We start from the raw sequence: 26,946 nt of genomic DNA, 5'->3' as shown, positions 1-26,946 counted from the left end.
CCCTACCATATAAAAGTGAAAGCTGGCTCTGTATGGTAGACAATATGGCCACAAACTTTTAAACAGTTGGTAATTTTTTAAGCTGAAGAAACTTTTTTGTAAAGACGAAATCAAACCCCAGTTCAAAATCCAAACAGCAAATGCAACTATGAACCTTCGTCCATGCCATGACAGCTTGCAGTTACCACCCTCAACCAACAGATGTCTACATACGACACACTAATCAGTACCTTTAAAACATTCATTAAAAATGAAAGTGAACGAAATGATGCCAACAGCTAACCCTAGTCTGGCTTTAGAACCCACAGACTCCTGCTTTGAAGTCCGCTTCAAGATAGGTCCCAATGCTTTGAGATTCACTCAATAAATTCTTATTGATCACCTATATGTCAGTGTCAGAATCAAAAAGAGGTTGTTGGCCTCATGGAATTTAGCTTCACAGATGATGCAGAGAAATTACAGAAAATTACAAAGGGCTTTTCATGCTGACAAGCAGCGGGGTGCTTAGCTCTATCTCCCCTCCCTGGCCCAGTTACATCCCTTCCAGAACATTCATCATCACTTCTTGAGAAACCAACCTGCCATGTGATAACACAAGTGGAACAGGAGAGAAAAAACAGCATTTCATGGCCCTACTAAACTTTGTAACATCGTTCTCTCAAGTTGAACCTTATTCAGTGCCTTGGAGGCTCCCAACTGCATCAAGTTGCCACAATGGACAGTCTTGGCCATTCCAAAAATAGAAGCACAGAGTTGTACCTTTGATTACCCAAATAATATTCAGTATTCAAGTTTAATTTCTATTTTAACAAAACTCATTACAAAAAAGTTTTTAAGACCCAATAATCAATCACATTGTTGAAACAATTCTTAATCATTTGATATTTTTATTTGTAAATCAATAAATATATACTAAGCCTAAAAATTTAGACAATTTAACGCATAAGCATGGTGAATGAAACTATCTGCAGATTTGAATGTTTTGTAAGGACATAATCACTGCACAACATATGCTGAATGTACATATATTTAAATATTCTATTTATATATTTTTTAAATCAGATACTTCTCTAAATTTTAGAAGTGGAAATCATTTAAAATATGAAGAGTAAGGGTTAGGGATGAGCTATATATCCAATTCGAATTACATTAAAACCCAAATATAAAATATAAACAAAAGTGAAATTTTTCTTAAAAAAAAGTATTTACTATTTCTCCTTCCAAAATAGGTAAATTACACTACAGAGAAGAAATCTATATGTACAGATATGAGATCCCCCTTTGATATGTGTAAAAAACAATAATTTTATGTTGTCTAAATTTTTAGGGTTATATAGTTAGAAATATAGAATTCTACTTTTATAGACATGTCCATTAGGGGAAATAAGTTAGCACAATCATTTGAATTGGTTGTCTACATACTGGACAGGGCTTATTCCTTTTCTTTAGCTTCTTTGCACACGTGAAGCATGCCATAAGATGTCCTGTTTTGCCATGAACAATGCAACCGTTTTTAGGTCGACCTTGGCAAATCACACAAGGTTCAATGGCATTAAGGGGAAAACTAGATTCCACAATTTCTTCTTTGTCTTGTGTTTCTTCTCTCTCAAATTCTTTGACATCTTCTTGGCTGCTATAAATGATGCTGTTAGAAGTTGATGGCTGAGAATAGTCCTCACTTTCTTGGGAGTGGGAGGCTTGTGTGATTTTATCATCAATTTCCTCAGCACATGATTCTCTGGAATCACTGGCTGCAGTTTTTTTACAATCAGGGACATCAAAGCCCTCTTCTACTTGTGTTGAGTTCTCTGGTGTGGCTTTCTCAGGGATTTTCCCTTTATCTTCAGGAAGCCAATTCTCACGAAGGGCCCAACATCTATTGCAATGAGGTGGAAGAGGAGGATTCATTTCATTGCATGAGGTACACTTCCAATAGTCCTTCAATGAAAAAAGAGAGTTTCTGTAACCCTTTAACAACTAGTCATAGCCAACATGAGCAATTTCCAAGATGTCTGAGGTAAAATCTACCATACAGTTCAATTTCCAGCATTTCATGTTTTATATAAAACATTTGACATGTAACAGTCTTTCCTCAAGAATGATTATAAAGTACAGAATTTTTTCCCCAAACCATGCTAAAGAATCCAAAAAAAAAAAAAGTATTCACCGTGATCTTAACCATGTACCAAATAGTTACGTTTAAGGACACAGATACAGTTGGTTCATTTAGTTGAAGCAAGCGTGATGCAGTCTTACTCTGAAGTGAGGCCTGTATCCACTTCACTCTCTTAAAGGTTTAACCCTAGATACCATGCCCAATGCCCACCCAATCAATCTAGATGAAACTACTGCCCAATGCGTCATTGAGACTGCCTTAGAAGTGCTCTAAAACCTGGGTTCAACTGAGTGTTCCCTAACTTCATCCACAAAGGAAACACTAAAAACATTCTTCTCAGCAATCTTTGCCTGCTAAAATCTGTCATCCTTGTCACTATCCAAAATATAATGCCCCTTACTTATCCATACTCATCTCTTTGTGTATTGCTTCTCTCATACCTCAACCTACTTCCCAAACCTTTCTGCCATCACAGAGTTTGGATAATAAACTCCCTCCCTTACATCCATCCTCAGCCTTTTTAACAAGCACATCCTGAGATGCCTGGGTAGCTCAATGGTTAAGTGTCTCCCTTCTGCTCAGGTCATGATCCTGGAGTCCCAAGATCGAGTCCCACGTCGGGCTCTCTGCATGGAGCCTGCTTCTCCCTCTGCCTGTGTCTCTGCCTCTCTGTCTCTCATGAATAAAAAAATAAAATCTTAAAAAAAAATAAGGAACATATCCTTATCTTAAATGAAGCATGGTTTTTGCCTGAGGACAATGTCCATGTAAAACATGCCATGAACAACCATTTTTAAATTGCCTCACAAATGACCTAAAAAATTAGCAGTAAGGATGGAGACTGTTCATTCTCCCACATGAGTTCTTTCGAGTTCCCAAAACAGGCTGCTACCCAACTGATAAAGGCAAAATTTTTGTAATATGGGAGAGAAAGTGCTTCAAAGAGCCCAATAAACTGCAGGATCTATGTCTGACATCAAATGAGTCAACTAGTTACTTGAATTATTTTCTAATACGGTAAAAATTTTTTCAAAAGTTTTACAATTTCATCTTTTTTACATTTGGATAATTGTTTTCAACTCAGCAAAAAAAAAAAAAGAAAATGAAATTTCTTATTCAAATATAATTAAAGGCAGTATTAACAAAAATTAAAGCATTAATATTCAGTTAAAAAATCCTTCCATAAAATAAATTAATTATTAAAAAGAAAAAGGAAAAAAAACGAACAAAGGGTGGTAGAAAGGGAGGTGGGCGGGGGGTGGGGGTGATTGGGTGACGGGCACTGAGGGGGGCACTTGATGGGATGAGCACTGGGTGCTCATTCTATATGTTGGCAAACTGAAACCAATACAAAATAAATATAAAAAATAAAATTAAAAAAGAAAAAAAATCCTTCCAATACCTCAAGAACCTAGTGAAGCATGAAACATAAATGTTACAAGTCCTGAATTCTTTCTTTCATTGTTACTTTTTTTTTTTTTAAGAGAGGAGAAGAGATAATTCTAAGCAGGCCCCACACTCACCATGGAACCTGATACAGGGATAGACCTCAACAACAACCTTGAGATCATAACCTAAGCTGAAATCAAGAGTTGGAAAACTTAACTGAGTGAGTCACCCAGGTGTTAGTCCTGAATTTTTTTTTTTTTTAACATTTTGTTTGAGAGAGCATGCATGCATGGGGGTGGGGGTGGGGGCGCAGACGGAGAGAGACAAGCAAACTCCACCCTGAGCCTAATGTGGGGATCGATCTCACAATCCTGAGATCATGATCTGAGTCACAATCGAGTCCGACACTCAACTAACTGAATCATCCTGGCACCCCCCCACCCACAGTCCTGAATTCTTACAAGGCAAATCCTACACAAATCAGCAAGACTGGCAAAATGTTGCTAACTGTCAAAGCTGGGTGATAAATACACTAGAAATACATAATACTATTCTCTATGCTGTACATACTTGAAATTTTCAATTAAAAAATGTTCAAAGTTCCAATCCTGGCACCAAAAAAAAAAAAAAAAAACCCTAAAAAATGCAGTAACAGATTCCAACACAAAAAATAAAGACAAAAAAAAAAAATAAAGACAAAAATGCTTTAAAACTTTTCTAGAAATTACCTCACGTCAGGAAGCAGACTAGGCATGTTTTTCTAACCTTAACCTCTGTATTTTCTTGATTCCTTAAAAAAGCAGATGTATACTTACAGCTAAGGAAATTTCAGGATCTTCTTCAAATGAATCTGTATCACTCTCCCCTGCCTGATACACAGTTACTCGATACACCTAATAAAACAAATCCATTAGCATCAATCCATCACCTTTTTTCCTTAACCAGAAAGGCTTCTTAGTGATTAGTCCTAAACGAATAGCATGTACTACTGTGTATGAGAAAAATCTGAGACAGAGGTCAAATGGAATAAGTGAGTATGAAGGGGGAAACGTGAAGGAAATCCTGAAATCCTGACCCATTATGGTTAAAAGGCAACAGACACAGGATATTTAAAATGAGTAAGGCAATAAATTCAGGATAAGCATTTCTATTTTATAAATATGGAGATATTAAATAACTGAAATAGCTAGCAATGTTGAAGGTGGTCACCTCCAATGAGTTTGACTGTATACTGTACTTTTTTAAAAAGTAAGTTAATATTAAAGGAGGGAAATTTATTTAAGCAAATTCTACCCCCCAATGTGGAGCTCGAAGTCATGACCTCAAGATCAAGGGTTGCATGCTCCACCTACTGAGTGAGACAGCCAAGTGCCCCAAAGAGGGTAATTTTTTTTAAAAGTAAGACTATTATAAGAATGTTCACTAAGGACTATTGACTTTTTGACACTTACAAGTATATAAATTGAACCAGAAGGAACTACCAAAGCCTTAAGTCCACAAAACAATATTCTAATTTGAACAAAAGTCAAAGATTAAGTGAAATCAGAAGACGTTAATATTTCAACTATTATCAATCAATACAGAAAATATTGAAGAACTTTAGACTGTAATTAGAGAAATAAAACTACCTCATCATCTTCATCTGAGAGTTCTTGTCCTTCTTCACTAAGGCTATAATCTTCTGAATCAAGAGACTCAACTTCAAATTCTACACTGAATTGATCTGAAACTGAATCCTGATCCAACCAATCACCTGAATGTTCACTTACACCAGCATCAAGATCCTAAAATCAGAAGGGAGAAAAGTTGTTAGAGTACATTACCTGCTGGCCTCTGTAACAGCTTCCTAGCTCATCCCCATAGTCCTATTTCCTCCTTAGATCCATACTACACAATGACACTAGATTAAGATTCTGGGTTATTACATTACTATTTATTTTCCCTGTTCAAAATCTCATTTCATAAAGGAATAAGGCCAAATCCCCTGGACATTCCAGGTTCACACAGTAGGACCATATTAACATTTTCATCTTATCTCCAACTAGACACTCCTCTCCACCCCCCAAATATGAACAATCAGCCAGATGTACATTTTTATCTAAACCAAACTTGGCACTTCAACTTTCACACATTCCTTCTCACTGGAATTACTAAGTTCTACTCATCCATTTCTGCTAAAGCCTCTGTCATTTCCACCTCTAATTATCTTCACTACTTACATATTTAACGTATTTTTATGTATAGATCTATAATTATATATTTTGCATGTAAATTATGCATACTTTTGCATACATGAATCTTAGATATCTGAGTTAAAAACATGTTAATCTCTTTATATCTTCAGATTGGTAGAATGCTAGTAGCTACAACCCACAGTAATTATGAATTTTTTTTAATGATTTTATTTATTCACGAGAAACACAGAGAGAGGCAGAGACACAGACAGATGAAGAAGTTGGCTCCTTGCGGGGAGCCAGGTGTCTCATTATGAAAATTTCTTTTTTAAAGATTTTTATTTATTCATGAGAGACACAGAGAGGCAGGCAGAGACACAGGCAGAGGGAGAAGCAGGTGCCCAATGTGGGGCCCAATCCCAGGTCTCCAGGATCACACCCTGGGCCGAAGGTGCCGCTAAACTGCTGAGCCACCCAGGGCTGTCCTGAAATGTGTTTTTTAATAAACTTTTGCTAATTTATTTGAAAGAGCTTTCAGGCATAATTTTAAAAATTTATTTTAAGAATTCTGTATCAGCTCATATGGTTCCTCAATTTATAATATAAGAACCATAATAAAACGATTAATCCCATAATATTTGCTGTCAGAGGCTAAGAATAGGCACCTATCAAAGCCAAAAGCTAGAACTACGAAAAGTACATTCCTCTAAGAATCAGGATACAAACTTTCTTCTCAATTTGCCACTAAGTAGCTATTTAACCTTGGACATATTTAACTTGTAAAGACCACAGCTACTTCATCTATGAGAGGAGTCTGGATTAAATGATCTTTAATATTTCTATTATCTATAAAAACAAAGTATTTTACAAACATTGAGGTCAAAAGACTTTTTAAAACTGATGTTCAGGGGTGGCTCAGTGGTTTGGCGCCACCTTCGGTCCAGGGCCTGATCCTGGAGACCCGGGATAGAGTCCCACGTTGGGCTCCCTGCATGGAGCCTGCTTCTCCTTCTGCCTGTGTCTCTGCCTCTCTCTCTGTGTCTCTCATGAATAAATAAATAAAATCTTAAATAAATAAAACTGATATTAAGAAAGTAGTAGTAAAAGCAAAATTGACAATTTATAGTTCTAATTCTTAACAAGGACTCTATAGTAAAGTAACCTAACAAACTGGATACTTCCATTAACTAGCATTTAGTGTACTAGGTTTAGAATATGAGGATAAATCACAAGACATTAAAGTGTCAGCAAATATCTTTTTTTTAATAAAGATTTTATTTATTTATTCATAAAGATAGAGAAAAAGAGAGAGGTAGAGACACAGGCAGAGAGAGAAACAGGCTCCATTCCGGGAGCCCAATGTGGGACTTGATCCCGGGACTCCAAGATCACGCACTCAGCCAAAGGCAGGCACTAAACCGCTGAGCCACCCAGGTGTCCCATTCAGCAAATATCTTCTATGGTAAGTATGGCAAAATATGGCCTACTACTCATCTATTTTTATAAAGTTTTACTGAACACAGCCGTTTCCTGTTCTCTAACAGCTGCTTTAGCCCCACAGCAGATGTGAGTAGCTGCAACAAAGACAATGGGCCCACAAAGCCCAAAATAAATTACTATCTGGCCCTTTACAGGAAAGGTTTGCTGACACTGTTCTAGGGTGCTATGGAGAAGGCAGATTAAAAGCTATTTTTTTAAAGTTGTGGCTAATGTTCGAAAAAGAATGACCCACCCAAAAACTTTTAAAATACTGCACATGTAAAAAGCATCAGACAGGCTAGATCTGGAAAGATTAATTTTGAAGTCAGAAGTCCCTGGTTTTGCCTGAATTCCAACTATGACAATTATTAGGTATGGGATCTTAAACAAGTTATTTCAAACCCGCAAGCTGATCTTTCCCATCTATAAATGGAATTTGAGGCTGCTGAGATAATATCATGTAAACTGCCTAGTACAGAGCCTAGAATAGAGCCTAGTAGCTTCAATTTACTAAACCCAAAAGAAAGATGGAAGGCAAACGCATGTTCCTTTAACCCCTTCACAAATTGGTGAACACCATCACCAAATGAGGACTACAACATTCTCATATCAGATAAGCTAAGATGAAGGGAAAAAAAATCTTGCCTTACCAAAAGCTTTCACAACTAGAAACTCAGCCTGAAAAACCATTGATTTTTAGTAGACAAGTTTTATTTTTTAAGATTTATTTATTTATTTATTCATAATAGACACACACAGAGAAAGAGAGAGAGAGAGGCAGAGACACAGGAGGAGGGAGAAGCAGGCTCCATGCCAGGAGCCCAATGCGGGACTCGATCCTGAGACTCCAGGATCGTGCCCTGGGCCAAAGGCAGGCACTAAACCACTGAGCCACCCAGGGATCCCCAGTAGACAAGTTTTAGAAGACAGGAAAGACTAGGACTAACAAAAAGAAAATTATCCTCTGTTGCTTTGGTAACAAGGCAGTGTCCCAGGTAGAAAGCAAAAACAAGGACTTTAAATGTCATTTAACTAGAATTCTGAGACTTTAACAAAGACTAAGTTTAAAGAGCATAGGAATTCTATTTAAATCATCTGTTAAGGCTTCCTCTCCCTGAGACGCTTGAGGTGACCTCCGGAGATGGTTCGCTACTCACTGGACCCAGAAAACCCTTCAAAATCATGCACGTTGAGAGGTTCAAATCTTCGTGTTCATTTTAAGAACATACATGAAACTGCCCAGGCCATCAAGGGTATGCATATCCAAAAAGCCACCAAGTATCTGAAAGATGTCACTTTGCAGAAGCAGTGTGTGCCATTCCGTCACTACAATGGTGGAGTCGGTAAGTGTGCGCAGGCCAAACAGTGGGGCTGGACACAGGGTCGGTGGCCCAAGAAGAGTGCTGAACTTTTACTGCACATGCTTAAAAATGCAGAGAGTAACACTGAACTTAAGGGTTTAGATGTAGATTCTCTGGTCATTGAGCACATCCAGGTGAACAAAGCCCCCATGATGCAATGCAGAACCTACAGGGCTCATGGCCAGATTAACCCATACATGAGCTCTCCCTGCCACATTGAGATGATTCTTACTGAAAAAGAGCAGATTGTTCCTAAACCAGAAGAGGAAGTTGCACAGAAGAAAAAGATATCCCAGAAGAAACTGAAGAAACAAAAACTTATGGCCCAGGAGTAAATTCTGCATAGAATAAATGCAAATAAAAATTTTAAAATAATAAATAAATAAATAGATAGATAGATAGATAGATAGTAAGGAGTATAATTATCCAAACATGAAGCTTGTGTCCATGTCAAGTTTTCTTTAATTGGATTTAATTTTCAGATCACATGCATATGCTCTCAAGAACCTGTGTTTTCCCCCACAGCGTTTACTCCAGTTCTTAATTACCTGTTTAATTGTTGATGACACATCTCCCCATGAGGGCAGGGACCATATCTACCCTGACTACCACTCCACCCCACTGCTAGACAGAACCTGGCACAGAAAACACTTACAGACCCACTGACTGAAGAAATTGCTCTCAAGGCCATCTAGTGGCCACAGAAGTAACAGCTCTATGAAATTCTAACTACAGGGCACATCTGTATCCTTAGAATCACTGAGTTGGAAGACAAAAAGAAAAATGTAAACAATGTTAAGAAGTAACATTACAGAAAAACTAAGAATGAGGTTACTAGCACGCAACTGATTCACTCCCTACACCTTCCAAGAGATATAAAACGATCACTAATACCCAGAATAATGATCACAAGGTACCGGCATATCACATGTTCCATTTTTAGTATTTTAAAGACAAATATGGGGAACCTCAGGTGGCTTGGTGGTTTGGCACCGCCTTCAGCCCAGGGCCTGATCCTGGAGACCCGGGATGGAGTCCCACGTCGGGCTCCCTGTGTGGAGCCTGCTTCTCTGTGTCTGCCTCTCTCTCTCTCTCTGTGTCTCTCATGAATAAATAAATAAAGTCTTTAAAATAAATAAATAAATAAAGACAAATACTTAATGACCAGAAAGAGAATATTCCATTTGTCAGGCATTCTTGTTAGCAAAAACTTTTTTTTTAACCAAACTGTTTTCAATGACATCTCTTAAGAACTTCTAACGCTTTGGGATATCATATTAATAATCAAAAAGTACTAAAGTACGTCCATGCAAAAACATACCTATATTCCACAGCCTTAGTAACAGACTTTTCCTGATATCTAAGCCTAGGTACGACAAATGTGTAGTTTAGACTATGCTGACTGATTTGCTGGTAGCTAATAAAAAGATACTGTTACTCTCAATATTCAAAACAAACCTGCCTTAGAGTTCTAAGATATTTAACTGAACCAAATTTGCTTTTTCCCTTATTTTTTAAAAAGTAAAACTATAAATCCTCAGACCACTCTATACTCCAATTTATTTGAATTGAGTTTACTATTGGTACAGGGGCCCACAAAGATTCTCCAATATGTAGGATGATACTAACAACTATTAGTATCGGTACAAATTTTATTCACACACCCCGCAATTGCATTATCTCCACCCTTCTCTCAAACCTGGGGTTTTGGGAGTAGAGAAAATTTATACGGTTGTTTTATTTGACAGAAAAATTTACCACAGTGTAGGACAGCAAGTGCATAGCATACACGTATGTGCATTCTGTCCAAGTGGACTGCTAGAACTAGATTTTGAAAATAAGAGTCTTGTGTTACTTAAAATGAAAATATTACCGGATTTGATGGCGTCCCTGTTGACTCACTGCTACTGCTTCTTTCACAACATATCTCCCTTATTACACACAGAGCAAGGCTTTCATCAAAGGAAAGGGAAATACTATCAGATTTGTGGCGCTTTCTCTGCCGTTCACCAGGTAAATCATCTGCATGTTCTTCTGTATGCATAAACAAAGACAAGTCAATTAAAACCCCATACTAGGATTCAATTTAGCAAATGAACTCCCTTGAGTACCCAGTTGTACCAAAATTTAAGTTCAATGAAATTAAACAGAGAAAATAGTCAATTACTACTGTTTCAAAAGTCAACACTTCTAGTGGATTTGTCCAACTGAGAGCTACAACAGAATGCTGTATTTATTTTAGAGTAAGCACTACGCCAAATGTGGGGCTTGAACTCATGACCCCAAGTTTAAGAGTCACAGGCTCTACTGACTGAGCCATCCCCAGAACACTGCATTTTATTTTTATTTCTTAAAAAGATTTTATGAAAAAAAATTTATTCATTAGAAAGAGAATGCTCACAAAGGGAGAAGCAAACTCCCCTGCAGAGCAGAGAGCCCAATGTGGGGCTCAATCCCAGGACCCCAAGACCACAACCCAAGCTGAAACCAAGAGCTGGATGCCCAACCAACTGAGCCACCTGGACACCCCCTACTTAGAAGGTATTCTTAACATTTCAATTTCCTCAGTACTCTGTATTTTCAACGGGAATCAAACCAGTGAAAATATAGTCTATTTTGTTTTAAAGAATAAATGACTTAAAGTCAGAATGTCACCAAACCTGTCAGGAAGATAAATAAGAGTCCTACTGTGTAGTATATCAAATATAAAAATAAATTCCAAGTGAATTCAATAACCAAACACAAAGAACAAAATCATCCAGATACTTGTAAGAGAACATTCTTATAATACCGGGGTAAAGGGATCTCTGGGTGGCACCTTTGGCCTAGGGTGTGAGATCCTGGGGTCCCGGGATCGAGTCCCACATCGGGCTCCCCACATGGAGTCTGCTTTTCCCTCTGCCTGTGTCTCTGCCTCTCTGTCTCTCATGAATAAATAAATAAAACATTTAAAAAAAATTTAAAAATACCAGGGTAAAGAAGTATGATATAGCACTACAAAACCCTCAAGAAAAGTTTATCAAGATTAAACTATATCAATTAAGGCCTATGTGGCAAAATAAACAAAAGTAAAAAAGCAAATGTCAGACTAAAAGAAAATATCTGCAGCATACTTAAAATGGTTACTATACATTATATACACCAATCAAGTAAAACAAAACAAAATTTGATTAAAAAACAAAAAAAGTCAAAAGGCACCTGGTAGCTCAGTCAGTTAAACACCTTCGGCTCAGGTCTTGATCCCAGGGTCCAGGGATCAAGCCCCATGTTGGGCTCCCTACTCAGCGGGGAGTCTACTTCTCCCTCTCCCTCTCGCCCCCCCTGTTCCTGATCTCTAATAAATAAAATCCTTAAAAATAAAAAAATTAAATTAAAAAAACTCAATGAAAAAGCAATTCACAGAATACAAAGAATAAACATATGAAAAAAAATCCCCTACCTCCTACTGACCGGGGACACATAAATTAAAACAAGATACCATTTTTTACCCACAAGAATTAGAAAAATTAAAATGAAAGTTTCAAGAGATTTGAGAATACATTTTTATACACTGTAGAAATCTAAAATAATACATTTTGTGGGCAATCTCTAGAAATAGAGAAATACCTGCAATATTACTTAAAGATGTAAGTAGCAAGGGTGTTCACTGCAGCCTTTTACTGAAGTAAGTACCAAATAGGGTTATTAATTAAACTATAATCCATATGCCTGAAACAGGTACAACTCGCATACTTCTGCTCACTCCATGTCCTTCTCTTGACCGTCCTAGCCAAGACATTTTTTCCTCTGAATTCTCCACTTTTATATCCTATATTTTAAGTAATTCTGTGTTGATCTCCACAAGATCACAAGTTCTTGATTTAAGTTCTTAATCATGTTTTATTCCTTATAAAAGGTGATCATGGTTGAAGCCTAAACCATGTTGATTTGTAATTTTTACTTCCATTAAAAATAGTAGTTGGGGCTTTTCCTGATTATTAAAATATATACTCATCATAGAAATATTTAAAAAATAGAAAATTTTTAAAAAGTAAATTATTTCTAGTGCTACCATAAAGATAACTACTAACATTTTACTGTAATAATTTTCCAGTTTACATTTTTTATTTCCTTTTTTTTTAAAAAAAGATTTTATTTATTCATGAGAGACAAAAAGAGAGAGAGGCAGAGACACAGGCAGAGGAAGAAGCAGGCTCCATGCAGGGAGCCTGACATGGGACTCGATTCCGAGTCTCCAGGATCACACCCTAGGCTGCAGACAGTGCTAAACCGCTGAGCCACCTGGGCTGCCCTTATTTCCTTTAAAAAACATATTTGAGGGATCCCTCAAAACCCTACAAGGCCATGATCTACGTTTAACCTGACTTTTGGCCAACTTATACCAACTGATATACCAACAGTCTATCACAGCCAACACACATGTTAATAAGGATGAGTCTGACATGGGGCTGGATCCCAGGACCCAGTTTCTTTACAAGAGTTGCAATAATTTGATAGCCTAGAAAAAACACATTTGCATTTTTTATTGTCTATAAAGCAAAATCACTAAAATCCACCCCCCTTTCATATTTTAGTCATTTTATATTTACTATGAAAAATTTGGGTTTTTGCTTTTTTAGCGATATGGATCTTTAATATTTTATTCAATTTGGGGGAACTTTGTATGTGATAAGGGTATTAACACTATCAAATTTAAAGCGAATATCCATCAAATATCTTTTTCATTTATCTTTTAAACTCATTTGGAATTCATTTTCACATATGGTACAGATAGAACTTGTTTTTTCTTCCCCAAATAACTAACCATTTGTTCCAGTCCCATGCAGTTAACAAATATCCTCTGTCCTTTCCGCTCTCTGCCTTCATGGACATACTAGTCTGGGTTTTTATCTATTCTATCTCACTGATCTGCTGAATTCTTCTTTCATCTCAATCACAGTTTTAGTTATTATGACTTTTGATCAAGCAATAGCCTTCTCCACTATCTTTTCTCTATAAAAATGTTCTCCGCTATTTTATCTCATTGTCAGTTCTACGATGTTATTTACTTTGGTTTTAAACACTTGTGTATTTTATCACTTATTAGAAACAATAAATATTTTAATCACTACGGTAATTAAGAATAAAGGCTAAAATAGTTTATATACTTGTCCTCTATTATCTTGAATAATAGACAGCTAACTATAAACTCCAGCGGGGCCCAGGAAACTGTGCCTGCTATAGTCAACCAGAAAAATGTTGCTAAGAAATTTTTAAGCCAAATAAATCATATAAAAATAGGTATGAAAGAAACTCAGAAATGCATTCATCTAAAAGCAAAAAACCCCACACAATTTCATTTAGCCTAAATACATTAATTTTATTAGAGAATAAACAGTCAAAAGCTATTTGAAAGTGCCAATTAAATAATCATACATACCTGTCTCACTAATTGTTCTCCTTCTAGATGAGGTAGATGGTCTAGAAATCAAATCTGAAGATGAAGGTTTCTCTTCCTGCAACTCTTGCACAGGGTCCTTAAGCATTCAAGGCGGGGAGGCGGGGCGGGAGGGGGGGCAGTGTGGAGGGGAGAGAAAAAAACAAAAACGAACTTGTAACACCAGGAAGCTAAAAATTACTTGTTTAAAATAATCTAACTTTCAAGAAACATTATAAAATGTGTTCATTCCCAGATTACCTTTTGATCACTCCCACCTTCACGGTGACAGCTATTTTCACTCACAGATGTGCCTGAATCTGATGGTTCTGATGTGGGGGGGGGGGGGGGAGGTAACAACAACAAAGAATTACAAACTAGGAAAGAAACTAGTTTTCAGGCCAGGACAAACTTAAACAATTTAACCTTTCAACAAACATTAAATGTGTATCTCCCAGGATCCAACCTCATGCTAGATATCAGAGATGTAAATAATTCAATTTTAATACAGAGTAGCATTACATTAGAAGTAGTAAAAGCATAATAAACATGATAAAAGTATTGTAAGATAAATCACTGAAGACGAGAGCAATCTGGTAGGGATAGGGCAGGTCTGAGGAATAAGGAATCAGGAAAGGTTTTACAGTAGAATATGAAGAAGTAGGACTAAGCAGGGCTATTCCAGACAGAATACTCCATGAAAAAAAGCATCCAGAAGTGAATTACCAATGTTTGTTGCAGGGAACTATAGGCAGTTAATTATTACCGGCATGTAAGCAAGCTCATAAAGGATTCTGTGTGTCTTGTGAAACAGCACAAGGATGTCAACAAGTAGCCCTCATGCTGTCAATCCTGCATCGTTGCATCCTTCCCGGCTGACACTTTAGAATCTGGCCAATGGCGCTGTTGCAACCACTCACCGTTAAAAATGTTTAATCCAATAGATAAAACTGATTTGCAATACACAGCAAGTTTTTTATCCAGAGAACAATAAGGAACCCCTACATGGTCACTTTAAGCAGAGAAGTGACATATCACTTTGGCAAAATGGGGGGGGGGGGAGGAGCAGGGAAGCCAGTAGTAGACAGTAACTGCAATAATACAAATGCCAAAGTATTAAAGCCTAAACTGGGGCATGGAAAAGAGATCAATTCCAAATAAGTTAAAAAGGTAAAAACCAACAAGGCCAGGCATCAGATACACGAGGCAAAGGAGAAAGGCATCATGGAGGATGCCAAGATTCTGCCTTGGGTGGGTAAACGGGTAGGATCATTCACCAAGAGAGAAACTTCAGAAGATAAACAAATTAGGATGGAAAGATAATGAACTAAATGCATGAAACTCATTCTGGTAGGTAGGTTTATCTTGTAGTTGGATGTACAAGACGTGGAGTTCAGAAGTCAAAATTTCAAATATACAGAGAATATACACAGTTGCCAAAGATCATAATCAAATACCCTTTGTTACTCCCTTGGAAACATTTTCACCTTAATGGGAATGTCAGGCCCGCTCACTAACATTTTAAAATTAGGCACATTATCATAACAGTTTATTTCTTTATATCACGGGTTATGTGGATTTTAAGTTGTAGATACAGACAGGTTATATTTCATTTTAATATAATAAGTAATATATATTATATTAATATATTATTATATCTGTATTATGTTACAATACAGATGTAATAAAAAGGAAGTTTCCAGGAGTGATAGGTTGGTAACAGTTACAGAAGTGCAGAAATGAATTCTACTAAACTGAAACCTGAAACAAACTCAAAATGGAAATACCCAAATAATCCACAGGTTACCAACTCATTAATATACAATTTTTCTAGTAATCTACCCAAGGTTTCTTTACATGAATGAATACATGAAAGATAATATTTAAGAAAACTGAAAATGCTACTACAATACTATAGTTGCTTGCTTTATTTGCCTTCACTTGAATTCATAAAGAGTTTTTGTAAAACAACAAAACATGTCACCAAACTAACAGTCACTTCTACTCTAGGATAAGACAGTGATGTCCTTTTCTGGGTCTTAAGTCCTAGCTTTGGAAGAGCATTCAACTCAACACATTTATTAAACATATTAATAAAACACCATACTGTTAATATATAATGCAAACCTGCTTAGGAAACAAGAAACAGAAATACAAACAAGTATAACAAAAGAATGTAACAAAACCTAAATACACAACAGTGGAAGCACAAAAGAGTGGCCAGTTCATTGTACGAAGTAAACAAGCTTCTGAGAACAGTTCTTAAAATTATAGTTGAGGGGAGGCTATAAGAAGTCTATGTTAAAAAAAAAAAAAAAAAAGTTTATGGTGTGCTGAGAGCCAGCTCCTACCCGTACTCAAAGCTGACTGTGTGCCTCTTTTCACCAAGTCCATGTATGAAGCCTGAAAATGGCCAATGTATTTACACCATGGGATCAGAAAACACCATAAATCAGGGCATTTCCCCCAAAAAAGTGGGTTGTTAAAGATTTACCAGTATATCACTGTATATGTTTATGTGTATCTCTACTAAAATAAGAACCCAATGCTTTCATCAGATTATCCAGAGTATGTGACCTAAAAATAACCAGTTAAGAACTGTAAGTCTACAGGTAGGGAAATGCCATTTTGAATAAATTGATAAAAGTTTTGTCTATTATAAAAAAAAGAGGGCTCATTCATTCATTCATATTAGATATCTATATAACCAAAACCTTTCCAGTACACATTTCAAGGGGTGTTATACCTCTAATAAGCATGACCTTGAATTTATCTACCTTTCAGAAACAACAAATGTTGGTAAAGATGTAGAGAAAAAGGAATCTTCATGCACTGTTGGTGGGAATGCAAAATGGTGCAGCCACTGTGAAAAATAGTATGGAGGTTTCCCAAAAATGAAAAATAGAATCACCATATGATCCAGTAATTCCACTACTATTTACCCAAAGAACACAAAAATAACAATTCGAAAAGATATACACAGTATTCTTTACAAAAGCCAAATTATGGAAGCATCCGAAGCGTCCACCAATGGATAAATGGATAAAGAAGATGTGGTACATATCTATACAGTGGAATAGTATTTACCCATAAAAAGAATGAAATCCTGCCATTTGCAACACTATGGATGGATCTAGAGAATATAACGTTAAGTGAGATTAGTCAGAGAAAGACAAATACCATATGATTTCACTCTTATGTGGAATTTAAGCAACAAAACCAAGAAAAGAGATTCTTAACTATAGAGAACAAATGATGGTTATCAAAGGGGAGGTTGGTAGGGGAATGTGGTTAAACAAGTGATGGGGATTAAGGAGTCCACTTGTCATGATGACTGTCAGTTAATGTATGGAATTGTTGAATTACTCCATTGTACAGTTGAAACTAATATAACACTGTATGTTAATTATACTGGAATTAAAATAAAAAGATAAATTTTAAAAATATTTAACAAATACTTGTGTACCGCTCCCCAAAAATCCAGAAAAGAAATATTTCAAAACAAATTCTAATACTGATATTCCAAGGCTTAAATTGATGGAATAAAGGTATTTAACTTTACATATCACAAATCTGCATTTGAACCTTAGTATTATGTTGCTTTAGTTCATACAATTCATTTCTTCCTGTTAAATGACTCCACATACACAAAATGTCTTTAAAATATTTTACAGTGCTTATTTATGGTATTCAAAATTAACTTACCATGTTGATTGACTACTACCAAGTTTCTGTAGATCATTGTATATATTTTCCTAGTAGGGACGGGGAAAAAAGGAGATGTACATCTTAAAATAAAAATATATTAAATAGGACTTCAGATTTTTATATACACGTTAGCATCAACTAAATTGTACAAAAGCTAAAAATTTTAAATCACTGCATTCAAACTATGTCACTGGCAAGCAAGGCCCTAAAAAGCATCATGATAATTAGTTGTACAATGATTACATAGTTACTCTTATTAATCACAAAGATCTCTCTCACTGGAAGGATTTCTTATCTCCATTTCCTGAAATATCTCTTGTTTGGACTTTACCAAAAGACCCCAGAGAATGAGTGTGAACGCAGAAAGAGGGTTGATATATCTATTTTCAAACAAAAAAGAAAATTTCTATCTCTGTGCTTAAAGTTTAAAAGTAGACTGCCTAGGGACACCTGGGTGGCTCAGCAACTAAGTGTCTGCCTTCAGCTCAGGGCGTGATCCCGGAGTACCTAGAACAAGTAAGTCCAAGTCCCATGTTGGGTTCCCCACAGGGACCCTGCTTCTCCCTCTGCCTAATGTCTCTGCCTCTCTCATGAATAATTAACTAAAATTAAAAAAAAAAAGGCAGTAGACTGCCTACAAAGACAGTGGATCATGCAAAATTGTAATTTTGACTTCTATCAACCATGGATCAATCACCTAATGGATTTTCTTTCTTATATTAAAATCTATTAAGAGATGAAGCTTTCTTCATTCATTTATAAACACAGACTGAAAACCTAGTATGAATCAGTCACTATTCTAGAAACAGGAAAAAAAGAAATAAAATGGAAACAAATCTCTGCCCTCATGGAGCTTACATCCCAATAGAAAGACAATTCACTTATTTTAATTTTCACTGATATTATGGTATACTTTCTTTTAAGCTAATGATTTTGGACAATGTTACTGGTCACATGATATAATTTCTAATTCTCATCATTAAGGGGAAATACCATTCCCAAATATTTCTTTTCCCCTTGGGACTAATGATACAGCTCCGTAAACTTATAAATATCAATATTCCTATTCATATTCTTTTTCCCAGTCAATAATTTCCCCACTGTTCAACTATTCAACACAGTAGAATTCAAGTCAAAGATAATTTTTTAAACTATGCCTTCAAAATGTGAGAGAAATATCAGAAAGGGAGACAGAACATAAAGACTTCTAACTCTGGGAAATGAACTAGGGGTGGTGGAGGGGGAGGAGGGCGGGGGGTGGGGGTGAATGGGTGACGGGCACTGAGGGGGACACTTGACGGGATGAGCACTGGGTGTTATTCTGTATGTTGGTAAATTGAACACCAATAAAAATTAATTTATAAAATTAAAAAAATAAAAATAAAAAAAATAAACTATGCCTTCAATCTGAGAAACTATAAAATCATACCCCAGAACATTAGCTGAAGATTCAACACTCAAATGGTACCAAGTCACCAATACAGTTAATTCTTTTTTTTTTTTTTTAAGATTTTATTTATTTACTCATGAGAGACACACAGAGAAAGACAGAGGCAGAGACCCAGGCAGAGGGAGAAGCAGGCTCCATGCAGGGAGCCCAACGTGGTACTCGATCCCAGGTTTCCAGGATCATGCCCTGGGCTAAAGGCGGTGCTAAACCGCTGAGCCACCCAGGCTGCCCTAATTCTTAAATTTATACAATAAAGCCTAGATCCCAAGGTCAAGTGCAAAATAGTAATATAAATTAGATAAATATTTATACAGTGTTAAATTAAAAAGCATGACAAAATTCAACATAGTATGTTCACAACTGAGTCAAAACACATCTACATGTAATATAGAAATGACAGGTTAAAAATACCATTTGATGACAAACTAGACTTTTTTTCCTATTCTTCGTTTTATGTCTTTTCCTACTGTCCAATAATGAATACATATTATGCTTATATAATGAAGTAGTTTCAAAGTTATAAATTTTCCATTTAAATACTATCTTTTTAGCTACACTATTATCGAACATTATACTAGTAGAATCTAGTTGTTTCATGTGAAAGAGTATTCCTCCCATTTATTAAGCTACACATCATACTAAGGCTCCACACGGACTGTACTAAACCAAATGGGAAAAGGAATTCCAATGTAAGGAAAGAATGACTGAAAAAACAGTCTTCAGTTCCTAATAGAGTAATTCTAGAAATGTTAGCTGGGTTAAATTTAGCTGATTAAGTGCTATGATGATGTATGACAAAATATTCTCCAAAGTAAGGCTCAAACTTAAACCTTTACCACAGTGTGGCCTAAAGACTACCTTTCAAAGTAACTGCAATAATATTTTTAAATACACAGTAATTGTGACTAACATTTTTTTGGTAAAGATTGTATTTATTTATGAGAGTATACACATGCCGGGGACGGGGAGAAGGAGAGGGAAGAGCAAACTCCTCACTGAGCAGAGAGGGAGCCTGACCCAGGGCTCCATCCTAGGACCCTGAGATCATAACCTGAGCTGAAGTCACCTAGGCACCCCTGTGACTAACATTTAAATGCCTTCTCCGTTTCAAGCACTGCTTCTTACATATTGTTTCTTCGTAATTTACACATGAGGTATTTATATTATCCCTACAAGTAGGGCAAACTGAGGCTCAGAGAGGGTAAATCAATTTACCCAGTCACACAGCTAGTAAAGGACTGAGCTAGGTCTCAAACCCAGATTTATCAGATTCCAGAATTCAGGTTCTCAAACAATATGCTATATTCAATTTCTACATGCAACAATTTTTCTCTAACAAAAGGAGGAGGTAAACTGAAATGTTTGCCCAGCTGGCTTTTTACAATGGACTAAACTGAAGAATTTACCTGTGCTCTTTCACAGAGAAGCTTGGCACTCCAAACAAATCTCCTAGAAGATCATTGGAACAATACACAATATGCTGTTGCTTCTCATCATACAATCGTTTAGTCATAATATACTGGCCAAGATAAAATATCACCTGAAATAGAAATAGGATTTCTGAGATTAAAGAAAATTAAATGTTAGTTTCAAATACATTCAACTTCTCATTTATCTAAAGATGGTTAAACCAGCAACCATACCCAAAATGGTCTAGAATAACAACTATTCTGTACTCTTAAAAAAAGCTGCTTCTAAATCTTTTCCTTTTAATTTATGGGAGTAGACATTGCTTCTCCAATTTACTTAAATTATGTATGTGTAACGGACTTTAACTCTGCCCAGATACCTAGGTACTATGTATATACATACTAGAAGGGAAAAGGCAGCAAAATGCAAAACCACTGAGAGCAATAAAAAGTTACAAAATCAAATCATCCACTGAAATATAGCAGTGACCTGAAGTCATTTATTAAATAGTCCCAAACACCATATAGCTCAACAGCCTGAGGTCATCACAGGTGAGAACGACAGGAAAGGGACCAATTACATCTACACAACAGTTTGGAAGAATTTGGTGAATAAAATAAACTCTTGAAGACATCAATATAATCTATCAACAATAAATAATCAAAACAGTAACCGTGAATCATGCATATACAGTTAAATATTGTATGCTCCACTAAAACAATGAAATAAGTGATACACCTTAAGACATCCACATACAAACCTATTAACCATCTAAATATCTATGGGTTTTTGTGTTGGGTTTTTTTTTTACAGTTTAAATGTACTTTAACAAGTACTATCTCATTCTTCTGATACTTCATAGAATTGTTTTCACTGTATTAGAGATAAGGAAATGGGACCTGGTCTTCTGACTCCTAAGTCCAGAGTTCTTTCTACTTCCCCATACTAGCTGTCATCACTCTCCCACATGCCCCAGAACAAAGATCCCACAACTGGAAACTCAATCAAGCTTTCTACACCTTTATAATGGCCTAATAAATTTCCCCCTTATTTCTATCTACTTTTAAATGTGTACCTTTTGTTTCCTTAACCAATTACATAATGATGAGGTCAAACCCAAGTTAACAGCCATAAATACAGCTTTAACCTCAAAAACATCCTTAACCTCCATGCTTCCCTGCAAGCTCCCCTACTGTCTGTAGACTTAACTGGTTAAACAGGCCTCAGACTTAAAAGAATATTACCTGGTGACTATGGATTGAAGACAAGTTGATAGTGGGAAAGGAAGAAGACTCGTACACTCCTACCAAACATCCCATAAAGTTTATACAAAGTGTGGCTGAAAAAGAAAAAGGTGCAGAGTCTCTTCCTGACCCACTAACCTGATGTAGATAAGGTACTTCAGTGTTTTAAGCACTCTGGGCCCCACAAACTAAGTGGGAGAGATGGGGAAAAGGCAAACTTCATTCACAATGAAATTGTGCCTAAGATGGCCCAATCTCTCACTGAAAATCATGCTTCTGTGCACAAATTTAAGGCTAGAGAACAATACATTGAAATGTATCCGTTAAATAGAACATATGTTCGTGAAGCAGCTCACCTCTATCCCAGAAAGATCAGTATACTGTACTCATGTATCTCTAGTGCAGAAGTTCTTAACCTGGGATCCATGGATGCCCAAGAAGTCCTTGGATAGAATTCAGGGGGTCCATTAATTTGGATGGAAAAAAAATTTCTATCTATATTTTCATTACTTTTTAACTGAAATTTAGCTTTTCCTTCAATTATGAATATAGGCAACAAACCACAAAGTATTAGTAATACCTGTGATTATGTCACCAGTAAAAATCACAAGTGTTTTCATATCATACTATGCTTGGTGTAAACATCTCAAAATAGTAACTATCCTCCTCACTACTTTGAAATTACATAAAATCTCCTGCTAAATCTTATTATTCAATGTGCTAACACAAAAAAGCACATATCACAAACTTGTTTACTATTTTGATAACTGTATTCTACGTAATTTGTTTTCCTTTGTAATCCTATACATTTTGGTTTATGCATTTAGAAACTAGATTCTGAGAAGACTTTTCCAGTCTGCCACCTAAGTCCACAGCACAAAAATGCTAAGAACCCCTACAGAGCCTCCCTTCATCTCAAGAATTCCTACCTGACAAATGATATTCAAGTATAATTAGAATTTCAGCTTCAATTTATAATCTAAATGACAATACTTAATATTGCTGCTTACTAAAAAAAAAAAAAAATTCCCTCTATATGGCCAATTTCTCCCCATGGCCACATGTAACTAACAAAACATTGTTAACTCTTTATTTAGCTTACCTCTTTCATAGTATAAGTGTCTTTTTGTGCACCTACAGACTTCAACAACTTCAAAAGCAATGGCTTTGGTCTAACCTACAAAGAACAAAAAGCTGCTATTATACTTCCAAAATTATTCCAGAGCTATAATCCCCACAGCAAGCATGTCCATGAAGAACTTCAATAAAGGTAGATGTTGTATTTAACAATCTCACAAGATTAGAACTCAAAAATTAAGTCATAATGTTTTCACTAAATGTAACAGACAATAGAAACTGAAGATCATAGACTTATCAAGGCAGTTGGGAAAAAATGCTGATTTCATTACTATGCAAATAATCACAGAATCCTCAAGTATCATCAGCTGCAATCACAGTATCCATGCCAAGGCAGTGAAAACTATTCTTTTCCTCCAGCTATTTCTATTATTTGCTTACTACCTTAAACTTAACTATAAATGGAATACTCCAATAAGATTACCACAAACTGAATTGCAAAGTCCAAGAGAAAAGAGTAATTAAGTCTTTAAGGTAATTCTGTTTCCCAATCTTTTCTTCCCACACATTAGGCTCCTAAAGGCTAGACTTAAATAACTAACTCAAACTGACAAGGATAATTAAAAGCAGATCTGAGGCTGCAATTCACAACCCTCAACTACAAACCAGCATTTTCTTCCTACTATATCATGCTGCCTCTTAGGTGATCTACATTTCAAATACCTACTGACAAGTATTTACTTAGCTTCCACCACGCACCAGACAGCAGAAGGTACTGGGAGGGCAAATGGTAAATAAAACATGAGCTGTGTTGAAGGAACCCACCAAACAGATTGGGAGTCAATTTTTTCTATAAAGAGCCAGATGGCAAATATTTTAAGCCTTTCCTGCCAGGTCTGGATTCAAACACAGATACTGAACCCAATGGCCATGGCTACACAAATAGGCAGGAGGTCATATACAGCCCACAGGCTAGGGTGTACGTGACCCTCCCTCATCTAGAGATTTTACAATCTCTAGATATTGAGGAAATGACTGGCAAAGAGGTAAGGATATAATATTCTCTTTCTCCCTAACTGATGCTGCATCTAAATCTGTAAAACTCAAGGGTCTTTACAGCTTGCCACCTCCACACAGACAGGTGCCTCTGTTCCTCTTCTCAATATACTCTTGTCCTTTATCTAACTTTGAAATCTAACAGCATCCCAGTTTGGAATATAACTCTCAAAACTAGATTTAAGAAAAACTGCCTATTTCTAGCTAATCAACAGAATATTATCTAATAACCAAAACACTTAAAATAACACAGTAAGTGTGGCGTTGAATCTTTAACTTTTCTGCTCACACTTCTGTGTGTGTCCTTACATATACACTTCACTTTTAGACTAAAGAATGAATTCTCTCTTGAAAGATAAATTTTTTCTCCTGAAATTTATGTATGCTATATTAACTTCAAACTACAGAAAACAACTCAAAATAAAAATCTGTAAAGGAAAGCCATCAGTTTATTAAGACCTAAAATACGTATAAGAAAACTACAAATACCATTCTTAATCTTACATTTAATAACAAAAAGAAATAGATAGATCTAGATGTGAAAATTAAGAATACTACAAGAAAATACAGGACTCTCTCTATATAATCTTGGGATGGGCAAGTTCTTCCACAGCATGATATGAAATGCGAAAACCAACAAGTCCATAAACTGGACTTCACTTAAACATTCTCAATGGGAAAAAGACAACAAAGTTCTATGCAACCTTTGTAAATGACAGAAGTCTAATACATTTGAAACACAAAGAACTACTACAAATTATTAAGAAAAACACAATAGGGCAGCCTGGGTGGCTCAGCGGTTTAGCGCCGCCTTTGGCCCAGGGCCTGATCCTGGAGTCCTGGGTTCCAGTCCCACATCAGGCTCTCTGCATGGAGCCTGCTTCTCCCTCTGCCTGTGTGTCTGCCTCTCTCTCTGTGTCTGTCTCATGAATAAATAAATAAAATCTTTAAAAAAATAAAATAAAATGTGCATGTATGTATGTGGATACACACAGAGAGAAAGACCTAAAAGACAGGGCTGAAAGAGAAGACTAGAATTTTCAGCTTCCAAGCTTTTTTACATTTCCCTGATGCCCAAAAATCTTTACAAGTGTGAGTTAACTTTTGTGACTTTCAGAAACCGTTTCAAAGAGTTAAACATTGACAAGTCAAAACAGAAAACAAATATTGGTTTGTAACGAACATGACCTCAGCATCCACGTTTAAGAATGTAATGGAACTCAATTTTATATCCAGAGTGATAAAGGACCCAAGAGAGAAAACAAGTACCGATTCTTACGGGCTGCTTCACACCTGCCCCTGACTGGCACAGTTTAGTTTCGCTTGGAGAACCGGGCTATAAATGCGGGTCTAACAGAAGTCAGTTGGTCACCCCCATAAATACCAACCAGGGTCTCCTGCTCCGAAGCTGGAATCTGTGAGGTGCTTACAGCACCATCAGCAGACACAGACATGTTGGTATTGCACATTTGCCTACAAGTGGGGAGAAGAAAAGAAAAGAAAAAAAAAAACACAAGATAAAAACTCGAAATAATCAAACATCTGCAGGGAAAAACAACAGCAATAACAAAGTCACACGGAAAGGAGATAAAAATAACGCCCTGGAGTGCTGTCCCAGTTAGAGCAAAGGCAGTAGAGCAAGCGGGGCCTCACCTGGATGCGGGCGGAGTCGGGGCCGCGGGTCGGGAGCACAGGTCCCTATCTCTGAGCGCAGCTGGGGACACGCGCGGCTTAAATAGCCGCAGCTGGAGGCAAGTCGGGGCTTAGCTCCCGCTCCTGCGTGCGAGGGACGTGTCCGAACTTGACCGGCCCCAAGGGAAAAGCTGAGTCAACCTGCCCACGGGACCAGCCCAGACTCGCCCAGACACCGCGCGCGGCCCGCGGAGGCCACACCACAGGCACCTGCCACCGTCGGGACCCCGAGCCGGGAGACCGGCCGCTCCAGCACAGCTCCCGCCCCGCGCCCGCGCCCCCACGTGACCTTGACCCCGACCACCCGCGGAGACCGGGGGGGGCGGAGAAGGGAGGGAGGGGAGGGGAGGGGGAGGGGCGCCCCGGCTCGCGGCCCGAAGCCCCGCCCTCCTCCCGAGCAGCAGCCCCACGGCCCACGTGCCCGCGCCCCCACCCGGGCGCACAAAGGCCGCGAGCCCCGGGTCGCCCGACGAGCCCCGCGGCCGGTACCTGCTGCTCGGCGAGCGGCTCCCGCGACTCCCCTGGGCCCCTCACGGGGCGAGCAGCAGCCCGCCGCCCCCGGCCCCGGCGGCCATGCCCCTGGCGGCGCTCGGACGCCCCGGTCCCGCAGGGAGGCTCCTGGCGGCGGCGCGGGCGCGGCTCAGAGCGGCGCGCGCGGCGGCCCCATGTCCCCTCGCCCAGCCCGAGCCGCGCAGGCCCCAGGAGCCCAGCCGCAGACGCGCGGCCGACGCGCCCCCTGCCGCCCGCCCCGCGCCGGAAGCCGCCGCTCATCCGGGCGTTCTGCGCGCGCGCCCGCCCTCCCACGTCCGCCGTCGGGGGCGGGGCCTCCCGGGAGGGGGCGGGGCCGCGCGGGGAAGGGAAGGGGGCTCGGGGGAGGGGCCGCCCGGGGTGGGGGAGGGGAGGCGGTTCCGGGCGCGGTGCGAGCGGCTCGGAACCGTGGCGGCCTCCGCAGGGCGGGGGACCCGGAGGGCGGGGGAAGGGGAGGAGGAGGAGGGGGAGGGGAGGCGGCTTCGGGGGGCAGGAGAGAGCTCCGGGAGGCTGGGGAGGGGGGCGGCTCGCGCAGCTCCGGCGTGGGGCCGCCTCCGCCTGGCGGGGGGAGGGGGAGGAGGAGGAGGCTGGGGGGGTGCGGGGGAGGCCACCCGGGGGCTGTGGGGGAGGGGGAGGCGGCCCCCCAGGGGTTGCGGGTAGGGGGGCGCGGGGGAGAGGGAGGGGTTGGGGGGAGGGGAGAAGGGAGGAGGCGGCTTGGGGTGCGGGGGGAGGAGGTCCTGGGTGGCGAGGGGGGGGGCGCGGGAGGAGACCCTCAGGGGGATGCGGGTGGGGGGCCTGGGGTGATGGGGGTAAGGTGGGGGGGTGGCCGGGGGGGGGGTGGGGGAG

At 38.6% G+C, this 26,946-nt stretch overlaps 2 protein-coding genes across 6 annotated transcripts; one reads left to right on the top strand and one right to left on the bottom strand.

The window, feature by feature from the left end:
* Nucleotides 1-867: 867 nt before the first annotated feature.
* On the bottom strand, nucleotides 868-26,317 carry MDM2 (MDM2 proto-oncogene). 5 transcript variants are annotated; one of them, XM_055328482.1, is made up of 12 exons: nucleotides 26,062-26,317; nucleotides 25,534-25,656; nucleotides 25,269-25,353; nucleotides 22,850-22,924; nucleotides 20,500-20,633; nucleotides 17,641-17,690; nucleotides 14,197-14,264; nucleotides 13,939-14,035; nucleotides 10,393-10,553; nucleotides 5,134-5,289; nucleotides 4,321-4,398; nucleotides 868-1,938 (listed from the first exon to the last, which is right to left on the bottom strand). In XM_055328482.1, the coding sequence occupies exons 3-12, from the start codon at nucleotides 25,347-25,349 to the stop codon at nucleotides 1,375-1,377; spliced, it is 1,464 nt and encodes a 487-aa protein (XP_055184457.1). In that variant the 5' UTR covers nucleotides 25,350-25,353; nucleotides 25,534-25,656; nucleotides 26,062-26,317; the 3' UTR covers nucleotides 868-1,374. The 5 variants fall into 5 exon arrangements, with proteins under 5 accessions (XP_055184457.1, XP_055184456.1, XP_055184460.1 ...); XM_055328481.1 differs by lacking the exon at nucleotides 25,534-25,656 and having other exon boundaries at nucleotides 26,062-26,316; XM_055328485.1 differs by lacking the exons at nucleotides 25,534-25,656; nucleotides 26,062-26,317 and adding an exon at nucleotides 22,104-22,190 and having other exon boundaries at nucleotides 25,150-25,287.
* On the top strand, nucleotides 5,296-10,383 carry LOC129511631 (60S ribosomal protein L17-like). Its single transcript, XM_055328487.1, has one exon. It carries the CDS (start codon nucleotides 8,300-8,302, stop codon nucleotides 8,852-8,854), a length of 555 nt encoding a protein of 184 aa, XP_055184462.1. The 5' UTR covers nucleotides 5,296-8,299; the 3' UTR covers nucleotides 8,855-10,383.
* Nucleotides 26,318-26,946: the final 629 nt, after the last annotated feature.

Source organism: Nyctereutes procyonoides, unplaced genomic scaffold, assembly GCF_905146905.1.
Source record: "Nyctereutes procyonoides isolate TBG_1078 unplaced genomic scaffold, NYPRO_anot_genome, whole genome shotgun sequence".
Lineage (NCBI taxonomy): Eukaryota > Metazoa > Chordata > Mammalia > Carnivora > Canidae > Nyctereutes > Nyctereutes procyonoides.
Note: the sequence above shows the minus strand (reverse complement) of the source record. Positions and strands in the feature narration are given on the sequence as shown.